Raw genomic sequence first — 12,830 nt, forward strand, 5'->3', positions numbered from 1 at the left:
TGTCACAGATGAGACATTCTCTGAAGAAATGCTGTCACACTTGCTTATGACGAGAGGACCAGTTCTAACATTTATGGCAGTGACAACCTTGGTGTGTAAAGAGATTAGTGACTTAGAGTCTGGCCTTCAGGCAAATGCAGAGAGAACAGAATCTTGGAGGTCACCAGGTCCAGCCTCCTACCTAGTACAGGAGTCCCTTCTGGGGTATGTCGAATATTATTACCCAAATTATGCTTGAATGCTTCAAGACACAGGGAGCTTACTATGTGTAGGAAGCAGGGTCTCATTGTTGAGTATTTGCTCATTCATTCAACAAGCATTTATTGAGTGTGTACTATATACTGGGCACTATGCCATGTCAGGGAATACAAAGATGGCCAAGATATAGTTCCTGCCTACAGATATTTACAATAGTAGGGATAAGAAAAGTATACCAATAGCTATAAAACCTAGATTGCAAAATGCAGTATTAGAGGTTCAAAGTGTGCTGAGAATTCTGCGAGTTGATAGCTCATGGGGTTTATTTGGTGGGGAGGGTAGCTTGGGGAGAGGAGACAAACATTATGAGAGAGACACTTGAGAGAGACCTTATGGCTGAGAAGGTTGTAATAGCTGAAGCTAGGGAAAAAGCACTCCAGGGACAGGAACAGCATGAGCAAAACAATGAAGCAGGAAGTGGACGCAAGTGTTTGGGAAACAACTAAGAGTTTAATTTAATCCTCACAACCACTTCGAGAGGTAAGTGTTATTGTCCCCATTTTATAGATAAGCAGGCTGAGGTTTAGAGATTAAGTAATTTGCCTAAGATCACATGACTGTTAAGCTGCCAAGTTGGGATTCACACCCTGGTCTGTCTAATTTCAGAGTCCTTCCAGTTGCCACTGCATGCCATCCCATCAGGAAGCTATCTGCCATTAGTTGGTCTCTGGAGCCAAAGGGGTATGTAAAAGGGAATGTGGTTATTATGTGGGGTGAAGTGCTGTCAAGGCTGAGTTGTTGGTCTTTGCCTTGGCCCAATATCCATGTTCACATATAGCCAAGTGTTATTGGCAAAGCCTTCCTAGAAGGGCAGAAGCAAGTTCTTTGCTTTTGTGTCCTTCCAATGCCCAGTCTAGCATGGACTCAGTGACTATCTATTGACCTACAGTTGGAAAATTTCGACTCTCAGACCTGAAATTACCGTAGGGGTCATTTAGTCAGGCCCAGATTTAAGAAGGTATTTGGTTAAATCAGACAGCTGATTTGGTAGCAGAGCAGATAATGGCACCATAGTCTTGGTAGGAAAGGGCTCTTTTCCCCCAGTGTGATTTCATACACAGGGGAAAGGGCCTAGCACTTAGATTGGGCGTGGGGTGTTGAAATTCTCAGCTATGCTTCAGGTCTGCATATTTTAAGACTGTATCTGAAAAATAAAAATTATACTGAAATTCAGATCCTGAAAGACAGGATCTCAGCTACTTATGCGAGTAGAATAACAATTAGTGCAAGAGTGACTAGGGGAGACAGGAAAATTGCCTTAGTTTAGGCCCTCTGGCAGAACTCTCAAAGATTCTTTATTCCAACTGGCATTGTTCTCCAACCCAATTTTGTTTTTATTGGGGTTTTCCCCCCATCTAAATAGTGTGTGTGTGCGTATATGTGTGTGAGTGAGTGTGAGTGAGAGAGAGACAGACGGAGACAGAGGCAGAGGTATCAAGATCTTCATTTTGAGCTCTGAGGACTTTTTCTTCATTTTCCCTGGAATACTACTCTTCTAAAAGTTGCTCTAGTAGCATCAATTAATCTGACCTAGTTCCTTTAAAACTGAACTCTCTTGAAGTTCTGGCATTGGTTCCAAGTCAAAGGGGAGGGCATCAAGCCCAAACCTCAGCGGGCCCCTTGAGATACAAAGCTGAGTGAGTCAAGGGTCTTCCCCTCAAGGAACTTAAATCTAGTGGAGATAAGTCATGCAAATATAATTATGTTCAAGTTAGAGAGTGTGAGAAGTGTCCTAATAAAGGATGCAGAGCGCTATGGGAATTCAAAGGACAGAAATCTTGTGGAGTACATCTCTTCCCGCTCCCACAAACACTCTCGCGTGTGAATCAAATCCAAAGATAACTAGGAGTCAATTACACCTCAATCAAGCTGGAAAAAACTTAAAGACAACAAACAACAAATAACTAAAGATAACTAGGAATCATCTTGTAGCAGGGCTCACATAGCTCCTCCTCACCTGGCCCCTGGCACTCTCTACCAGCTCGCTTTCCCTCTAGCCTTACCAGGTTCCTTGGCAGTGCCTGAACATGCCACCCACTTTCGCACCCCTGTGCCCTTGCTCCATTTTCTTGGAAGTTTTTTAAGGAGATTGATGTGATCAGATAGGCACTCTAGCAATACCTTTCTGGGGCTTCGGTGGAGGCGAGCATAGAGGCAGGAAGGCCAGTTTCAGAGCTGTTACAGTTGTCCAAGTGAAAAGATGTGAGGTGATGAGGCAAAGATGGCAAGGAGGGGAATGATAAGGGATATTTAAAAAGCAGAACCAGTGAGATTTACTGACACTTGACTATAGGGGATTGAGGGCAAGTGAGGTGTCCAGAATGATGTAGAGGTTTCTAGTTAGTTTGGGAGTCCATTTCCTAGACCAACCTGTGAACTCCAGGACGGAGGCTGTGTCCTGTTCACTATTGTATTCCTTGGGTTGGGCATAGTCCCTGGCACAAAGTAGGCATTCAGTAAGTGCTGGCTGAATGAATCATTCACCACTTTGGCAGGCTGAATGTAATCAGTGAATTTGTATTCCCAGAGCACATGTTGACTGCTTGTTGGGAATGTGGTCCAGAAAGAAGCTCTTTGTGGGAGAGTGTAGCGATCTAGGGATTCAACCTTTATGGGGCATGAAATGATATGCAGTTAATTGACAGTTGGCAGTAGAGATAAAGGTAATTCATTCTTTAATTCTCAGGCTTAGAAAGTGGCTTATCTCCAGGGTTGCTTTAAAATCCCAGTACTCCAGTGTGGTAGAGTCATTTTGGCCTGCCTTTTACAGAGGCAGAGTCTATGGTGTCCCCAGGCATGATCTTTGATTTAAAGTCTGAGCTTGTGGTACCCAGGTATGCCCTCTGCAAGGTCATGTTCTTTTAGGCTAAATAACAGAAGGGTAACCTTCAGCTGGGTTCCCTAAGATGATTTCTTCCACTAGTAATCATCACTTTCCCTACCGGTTTCAAATGCAGCCATTTCTTTCATCTGTATTCCTATCTTGATTAGTGAGAAATTAATGAGCTTGTAAGATTTGATTTAGATAATTATTAATTAGGGGAAAAGGTACCGTTCTAATAGCAAGTCACTATTATATGCTAAGGAAATTAGTTAATATTTTTGGATGGCAAATTGACTTGTCCTCTGTTGAGAAAAAATACCTTTTAAAAATGCCTGATATTTTCTTTGGTTTATTAGTAGAGCAACCTGCACTTAATCCTTTGGATAATGTTAATAGGTATCTATTATTTCCCCTACAAGTCATGAAGCAACCAGTTTGGGATATCATTCATTCCTTTGCTTAATATTACTTTTATGATAATATTACGTGATTACTTTTAGCACAACATACCTTTGTTAGCAAAAAAATAATCTGCCCATAAAGCAGACCTTGGCAATGAAATGTCAAATCATCATTATATATATACATGGAAAAGATTTCAATTTTCATTGTTACTGAGCCCTGACGATTCATTCTCTTCTGTTGCTGTTTGAATATGTTTTATCTGCTCTTAGAAAAGTATAAGGATCAAGGTCTACATTAATATTTCTTTTATTCTTTAATGTGTTTTTTAATGTGATTTTGACAATTTATAGTCATTAGCTAAAATTGCAGTCTAGTAAAATAACCAACATATAGAACGTAATAAAGGTAATTAGAGAATCGGAGGGCTGGAAGTGACCTTGAGGGGTTATTTAGTCCGTCCATTTCCCAATTTCAGGCTGTAAGACTAATCTTCCTAAACGGCACCCGTTGTCATATAATGCCCCTGCTTGAGAACCAACAGTGGTTCTTTATTGCCTATGAGGCCAAGCCCACAGGCTTCTGTCTGCACTCAAGCCCCTTTAAATTCTGGCCTGTCTTACCTGATAAACTAGCTATGCCCCAGATTCCAGCTTCTCTCCAGGCAGGTTAATCTTGCCCCACTACTCCGCTGGTGCCAAACGCATTTCACCCATTGGCGTCTCCAAATCCTTCTCATCCTTTGCATCCTAGCTCAAGCCCGACTTCCTCCTTGAAGTTTTCTTTGACCCCTAGAGCCTCTGGTGAGCATTCACTTATCTAGAAAATGTTGTCTATATTACATATTTAAAAAATCAACTTTATTGAGGTATAATTTACAAACAATAAAGTGTACTCATTTGAGTGAAGAATTTAATGTTTTGACAATCGTATATACCCATGTAACCACTACGCCAATTAAAATATAGACTATTTCCATCACCTCAGAAAATCTACTGCATATTTTGTCACCTAACTACATACCAACTTTTACTGTTCTCTAACTATTTCTCTGTGTGAAAGTCTGGTCTCTTAGCGTGAATTTATTTTTTATTTGTTTATTTTAATTTTACTTAACATATTTGAATATTTACCTTGTATCAAGAAGGCTAAGAGCTTTACATGCATAATCTCACTCAATCCTTGCAATAACTCTGTCAAGTGCTATTGATAATCCCATTTTATAGATAGGGACAAAAAGGCATGTAGAGGTTAAATAACCTACCCTTGCTTGCATGGCTAGCAAGTGGTGGGGCTAGGACTAGATTATAAGCAATTTGACGAGAGGGGCCATAAGTGCTTTTGCTCTTACCTGCCCACTAGTGCCTACCATGATGCTGACCTCCAGGCCATTGATACTTACTGATTTGGAATAAAATCCATAGAATAGACACATTTAAACAGCCCCATACACATTGTTCACTGTCCTCTTCCAATTAGGGACAAGGCTCAGGACTGGAATGGGGTCTCCAAGTGAGTGTGGTGAGCCTATGACTGCACACAGGTGGCTAAAGGAAACCAGGAGCAGTCTAAACTGTCAAGTCCTTGAAAGTAGCCAAAAAAAAAAAAAAAAGAGCAAGAACTGGGCCCAAAGGAAAGAGTCTGTGATGGAAGTCAAGAAGGCAAGACCACATGTAGCCAAGCCTAAGAGATCCCACGACATAGAGTACACATCAGGAGGTAGCTAGTAAGGGTGCCCAGCTTGGATACATGTGGGAATAATCCCCTAGAGAAAAGCTTCCATAACTCAAATATCCCTTTTTAGTTGTAGGACTCAGAACTGGACCCGATGTGCAAGCAAGACATTGTCTCAAATTAATTAGAAATAAATTACTTCATAGTTCTTTCAAGTGAAATATCTATTTGTGTATCTTCAAGATGTTGGGAAATTAGATTTTGTGGTATTTAAAAATGTTTTTTCCAAGATCAAAGTTAAGCATACAGATATAAAATTTTCGGGTCATCTGTCTCCACTCCCTCTTTTTAGATCAGACAGACACAAAGTTCTTTACTAGTGTTCTCAGTCTGCAGCCCTCATTAATTCAACACTATATGCACAGGGTTGAATGGGATCGACGGGGCCTCCCAAAGGAGATGGGAGTCATTCTCTGCTCTTCAGGAATTAAAAATCTAGGAGAGAAGATTATAGTATGAAGGTACTTTTTAATCCTCCAGAATAAATGGGAACTAGCAGCCCTGTAATGACTTCAGTTAATTTTTTTTTTTTTAGCATCTTGGAATGCAAGTTATTAAGTCTTAAAGAGTTGAACCTTTCTGGCTTATTTGAATAGTCAGTTGCTAAGTCTCCTCCTTATCTCCATCGCAGGCTATATTGCTTGTTTCTAGTCCTGTTTCCCAGCTGAATTCCATTATTACAAAAAAAATAAATAAAAAAATGTGAGCACCTCTTTGATGAGTGTGGTCCACGATCACTTTTCTTTTTCATCTAATAAAGGAGCTATTTTCCCTTAACCTTCTTTTGTTCCTGACATGCTTAAAGAATGCTTGGCTATTTACTATGTCTTTTGTATCTTATTTCTTGAATTGGCCTTTCTGCTTTTATTCACACAAGTATGTACCAGTTCTCTGTGTACCTCCTTAATCATTTGCCCTTGGTTTTACTTATTCATCCCACTTGGGATTTGGTTCCCAGAGTAATTCTTTGTTTTGTTGATGAGGATTCCCCTCTAAATTCTTTCTCTGTTTCTTCCTGTTTTGTGTGTTCTTTTCTGTTTTGTTTCTTTCATGCGCATGTTCATGCATTGAAATGGTTATATTTCATTATTGTCATTTCACTTAGGCATGTCTGGCTCTCCCGGCCCACTTTGTTCCTTGTGCTGGGGCTTATTTTAAGCTGGTCTGTGAGTTATATGAAATTTACTTAAAACAAAATGTTTTTCCCTGTGGCATATATTTCTCTCCTTCCTGGTTTGGAAATCCTGAATTCTTATCAGTTTATAGATGTTTTATTTCCTCAAATCTACAGTTAACTCTTAGCCCCCAGATCGATCATACTGGCTTATTGATTAACCAGGTAGTGATAGTCGGGAGGGAGGATAAATATTGCTCTCTATATATACATATTTCATATATTTGGATATCACATATACCTTTCTCCATGACATCTGACATGTTTTCCCAGAAGTTCTCATTTGAAGTTTTATTCCTTTAAGGATTTTTGGCCAGACTAATTCTTGAGATAGTGGGAGTTTATACAATTATGAGACTTGACCAACTCAAGGAAGCAGCACATTATGCAAGCTCTAAGTTACTTTATGAATTATCATGTCAAAAGCAAACCAAACTGGTGTCATGATAATTCAAAGTCCTTCCTGGGTTTCTGTAGGTACATTGAGCAGCGATTTGTTACCTTCTAAGATCTAAGCAACTCATAGCACTTCACAGAAAAAAGATCTGAGCCCTATTATTTTATAACTCCCACCAGCTAGAGCTGGTGGGAGTAGGAACAGTACTAACAGCCACCCTGTCAAATAAACTATATCATTCCTGAAAACTGGAAATCATCACCAATGGAAATTTAAAAATGCAAAGGATTATTATCTTTAACATTTAATTTTATGAACATATTCAAATACAGATATTTTAAACACACACTACTTAGGCATCAGTCTACCAAGAAAGTAAATATAACCTTGCTAAATGGACAGGAACTTGGTATATGGAAAGTATCTGCTATATAGAATTTTTCATATCTACATGTATGTCTCAACCAACCTTGTTTAAACCTAGATTAGCCACTCTTCCCTAAGGGGGCTCTTTTCCTTCTTGGTCCAGTAAATTGTATGTTTCTACTCCTAGAATAGCATTACATTTTGTAACCTCGTGTAGAAAGAACACAGGGAGCTAGAACTAGCTCTGTTTTTTTCTTTTTCTAAAGATAATCATAAAGCCTTTAAGCTTAGACCATATTTAAAATCGGTTCAAGGCTTGTATATGAGATTGACATTTATAGGAGATAAATCTGAACTCTGTATCTCCAGACCCTAAATTGTATTTTGACACATTAAATATCACCTTTCCATCCACTACTATAAATTGCAGTGCTGGATTAGGTTTGGTGATATGTATTATCTGTGCTCTCCTTTACTCCTTTTGTCAGCAGCTCTCTTGAGGAAGGGGAAGTGGAGAGCTTGGAGTCAATACCCTGGACTCCAACAGTGATCTCATGTAAGGCAAAACTTGATGAATTTCATTCCTAAATTAAGAAAAGAAAACTTGGACACATACATTAAGGCCATGATTAACTGGAATTCCTAGGGAAATAAGATGTTGTAATAAAAATAAATTTTCTAGTAACTGAGGGCTAACTAGTCCCCTTCCCCTTTTTTTAGAACCTCAGTTGTTGAAAAGCTGTCTAAAATGTCTCAATATGATTTCTAGCCTCACTTCAGTGAGATTTGATGTTTATTATGGAAGCTTACTTTGCCAAGGACCTTATGGGACTTTGAGGGAGTTCTCCCTATATCCCATATACATATTTTGTCATCCTAGCTAACTAGGTTGCTTTATTGCACTCATTTACTATGTACTTGGTATTTATCTCTGTTAACTCCTTTAGACAGTGAGCTCTTTGCAGTAGGGACCAAGTCTCTTTTGTTCAAAGTTGTACCTCCACCATGTAGCACAGTGCTTGGCACATAGAAGATATGTTAGATCTGAGAAGGAGATGCCAATATGGCACTAGATGTGCAAGAGATTTATTGGGGAAAACACTTGTGAAGGAAAATGAGCAGGGAACCGATGGATGCTAGAAGAGCCATCAGACTGTGGTACAGGTATGACCCCTTTGGAAGAGAGAGGGAAAGAAGGAAGGTTGAGTAGAAAGAATCTTAGACTGCAGTGTAGTTTTAAGAAAGTTTTGTCAAGGTCAATGGGGAGTCCTCAAGCCAAATCCCTGTCAGCAAAGTTTTGTGTCTCACAGGACTTAGCATCTTTGCCACGCTCAGTCATTGACTGGGAACAGCCTCTAGAGATTGTGGCCTGGGCAGGATATGGTGGTGAATTCAGAGCGTAGCAGCTGGGACCATCAGTCAATTACACTTCCCACAGTAGGAGATCTGAGATTCACATTTTCATGGCCACCATAGAAGGAACTCAACAAATGCTTATTGAAGGGAGAGTCTGAGGAAAACAGTAGTTGCAGAAGAGGAAGGAGATTGGGCTTACTATTCATTGAGCCCCAATATTTGCTAGTATTGGTGGAGGATATAAAATCATGGGACTCTCCTTCACTTCCCTCATGTCCCTTTAAATATCACCTTATGAAAGAGGCCTTTCTCTGACTACTCTATATAAATAGAATCATCTTTGCAACGACCACATTCCCTATCTCCCTTACTTTGTTTTTTAAACATTAAAAAATTTAGCAGCTTTATTGAGGTATAATTGACATACAATATACTTCACATATTTTAAAGGTACAGTTGATAATTTTGACATAGGTATACAGCCATGAAACAATCACCACAATCAAAATAATGAACATATCCATCACTTTTCAAAATTTCCTCACTCCCACTCCATCCCTGCCTTCCTTCCCCCCCAAAAACCGCTAAAGTGCTTTCTGTCACTTTAGATTAATTTTCATTTTCTAGACTTTCATATGAATGGAACCACAGAGTATGTGATTTTTTTGATCTGACTTCTTTCACTTAGCATAATGTTTTTGGGATCCATCCATGTAGTAGCATGTATCAATAGTTTACTCCTTTTTATAACTGAGTAGTATTCTATTGTACGTATATACCACAGTTTGTTTTCCCTTACTTACTTAGTTTTTATTTTCTCTGCAGTGCTTATCACTACTTGACTATATATATATATATAGTTTGTTGTCTCCCAGAATATAAGCTCCATGAGGGCAGAGACTTTATATACTGCTATATCCACAGTGCTTGGCACATAGTAGGTGCCCAATAAAATATTTGTTGAATGATTGTCATCTATTCCCATGGCTTCAATTTTCATTCATATGCTGATGACTTCCATGGATGGAGAAGTGTGTTGAGTCACCAGTGAAGAGCTGAGAATGACAGAGGTTTCTGTCATTGGGAAACTTGGCGGGTGATGATCATTAACTGAGATACAGAACACAGGAGATGGAACTTTGTGTGTGTGTGTGTGTGTGTGTGTGTGTGTATGTGTGTGTGGCATATACTGAGTTCAGTTTTGGGTATGCTGAATTTGAGATTCCCATAGAGTAGTTGAAAATGTGGGATTGTGGAGAGGTGTGGGCTGGATTAGGGAGTTCAGCAATCACATGGGTTTAGATAAGATCATGGAGCGGGAGATGTAGAATGAGAGAAAGGGTCAACGAGGACGTTTAAGTGATAGATGGAAGAAGAGGAAGCAAGAAGAGACAGATAAGAGTGGCCATAACAGTAGGTGTGTGAGGAGTGGGTAGGTGCACTAAAACAAGGGAGAAGAGAGAGTGTTTTAAGAGGGAGAGATTGGTCAACTGTGAGGGATGCTCCAAAAGGTCACATTGGATGAGGACTGAGAAGAGGTTCTGATTCCCTAATTTTGGAATAAGTGAGGAGATTATTCATGTGGAAAATCTTTATGGAGATGCAAAAATTAAAAAAGCCTTCTGCTTCATAAGGGAGATAGCAATGAAGTAGCTCAGGAGTTCAGAGGAACAACAAGTCGGCATTTGAGATAGAACTAGAATGCTAGAGTTGTAAGGGATTTTGTTGATTGTCTAAATGTTAATATAGTCCTCTGGAGGTTTCCTCTGTGAATCTTGCCCCAAACCTTTAGTTAAAACACCACCACCACCACCATCAACAAAGCTTTGATATGACATTGATGTTTTAATCCTTTATCCCAAAAAGCAACATTGGGTTGGCCAGATATACATTTCCTTAGGAAATCATAACTGGAATTTTGAAAATTCCTTCTTATTTGTGTTCTCATTCATAAATTATAATCAAGAAAAATAAATTGTAGGAGTGAAGATTGATCTTTTAACAGACAAATTAAATATTGGCGTTCAATGACATATACTTGGTGCTATAAATTAGTTTATGCAGAATTTATGAGTCAAACCTAGGCAATTAATTCCAATGGTTATTCAAAAAGAATCAGTCATAAGGATAATTGGGAGAAAGCAAGGATTAGTTAAGATAAACACTAATTTTGAATAATCAAGATTTTACTGTATTTTAAAAGAAATGCATTGTTTTGCCCTGTTCGCCTCGTGTGTGTGTGTGTGTGTGTGTGTGTGTGTGTGACATTCTGCTTAGTGAAACATGAAAAACTTGTTTGTTTCAGGATCAGATTTGCAAGTATGTCTTCCCAAGGGCCCAACATGCTGCTCAAGAAAGATGGAAGAAAAATACCAACTAACAGCACGACTGAACATGGAACAGCTGCTTCAGTCTGCGAGTATGGAGCTCAAGTTCTTAATTATTCAGAATGCTGCAGTTTTCCAAGGTGAGTTCTGAGGATCTTTTTAGATGTGCTGCTCAGTGGCGTCATTATTTGGGCACTGGGCCTTCAAATGCTAAGTGTAATTTATAAATTACCATTCTAGCATTAATGCTTGATATAAAAACCTCCCAGTGAGAGATTCTGGTTAAGGAAAAACATGGATTTTTAGAGAAGCTTCATTTCAACCTTTGGAAAGGTGGGTATTGACAAAAATCATCGTCCAAGGACGTTCTGTTTATCTGTACATGAAGGTTGTCAATCTCTGCAGGAAGAGTAAATGATACTTTATCTCACCTAGTGCATAAGACTTGTTTAAAAAACAGAAAAGTTTAGCTAAATACCAGTTTTCTCCAGGAGTGAGTTAGATATTTGTGGAACATGCATGAACTCCTTCTGACCACTGGGACCATTTCTTCCACGTAAGAGGGAAAAACTGGCTTGATGGCCCTAAAGTTTTTCATTTGTGTGAGTGGTTACCTCTTCTCTCTTTGTGAGTCTCTGTTCTTACCACATCTGCATATGACTGTAAAAGAAGCTGTTGTGGCGTTGCCAGATTGGGTAGGGAATTACATTTCTCCTTGCTAACTCCTGGGACTATCGTAGCAGGATGGGGAGTACTCCCTTGATTCAAAGACTCAGCTAGGGATGATGATGATATTGGTGGCAGTAGTGGTGAGAGGAAGCACTTATATAGCACTATGTGCTAGGTACTCTTTTAAGTGCTTTACATATATTAATTCATTTAATCCTTGCAATAAACCCTATAAGGTAGGTATTATTATTAGTGTCTCCATTTTATGGAGGAAAACTCAAGGCACAGAACGGTTAAGTAACTTGCCCAAGGTCACACAACTAATAAATGGTGACAACAGGATCTGAACCCAGGCAGCCTGGCTCTTTAGAGTCTGTGCTTTTAACTGTCTCAGTATGCCGACACCTGTGAAAGGAAATTAATTACGGATGTTAGGGCTTTCTTCTGTTCTTCCTTAAGCAGATGGAATCAACTGCCTTTTTCTTGCCCCACAAAGAGAGAATTGGGGTCAGATAGAAAAATAACACTTCTGACTACTTGACATTCCAAATCTTTAGATTTATGGCATCTTTAGAAGAATTAACTTCTTTGAATTATAAGGTGGGTTGATTATAGCTTATTTTGTGTATTATAATGAAATTCTTAGAATTTGCTGAGAAAATTATTCAAATTAGCTAATAACGCATATATTCACAACAGTTTCTTGGGTCAAAGCTTCAGGGGATGTTGGGTTGATTATATGAAGTACAGTGTATAAGTTTGAAGTATTTGTTAACCTATTTATGCAGTCAGACTCTTGCGAAGAGTTTGTTGAGACTAACAATTTGGCAATAGAATGAATAATTTAAGCTGATTTTAAAAATACATGTACCATTCATGTACTTCTTAGATTGGTTTTGGAGCTGATCTGCTGGCTGAAAGTGGGGTGATAAGAAGTGATGTGACATGAGAATCCGGTTGAAGCAGAGAGCAGAATCTTACTCTTTGGGGTGTCAAGGTGCTGTTTTAGAATGGTGTATTTGTGATTTGTTTCATTTCCAGAATATCCAGGCCCACAAATGTTATCTTACTACCATTGCCTGGCTGGAGGGGGGTGGTAGAGTGATCACACTAGTATTCTAGCATACAGAGTAGCTGCCATGGCTCTCCATCTGAGGGCCTTGGGTGTCAGCATTCATATCTCTGTCCAGTCCTGCATTTTGCATATTGTGTTTTCTAGGCCTGGAACAGCACAAGACTAGGAGAGAAAGGAAGTTCTCCCAAGATGTTGATTGGAGTAGCTTCCAGATATGGCTGCTGTAGCATGGAGGTTGAACACTAATC

General features: G+C 39.2%; 1 protein-coding gene across 2 annotated transcripts in view; it reads left to right on the top strand.

The window, feature by feature from the left end:
• Positions 1 to 12,830, top strand: part of GPC3 (glypican 3) — a 413,786-nt gene that overhangs the window by 20,950 nt on the left and 380,006 nt on the right. The window contains exons 2-3 of one of the 2 annotated variants that reach the window (XM_087427499.1): positions 865 to 939; positions 10,817 to 10,978. In XM_087427499.1, coding sequence (XP_087283625.1) covers positions 865 to 939; positions 10,817 to 10,978 — 237 coding nt within the window. The remainder of the gene's footprint in view (positions 1 to 864; positions 940 to 10,816; positions 10,979 to 12,830) is intronic. The other variant, XM_004437263.2, reaches the window with a different exon arrangement.

This window comes from Ceratotherium simum, chromosome X (genome assembly GCF_057802395.1).
Source record: "Ceratotherium simum simum isolate JZ-2026a chromosome X, ASM5780239v1, whole genome shotgun sequence".
Lineage (NCBI taxonomy): Eukaryota > Metazoa > Chordata > Mammalia > Perissodactyla > Rhinocerotidae > Ceratotherium > Ceratotherium simum.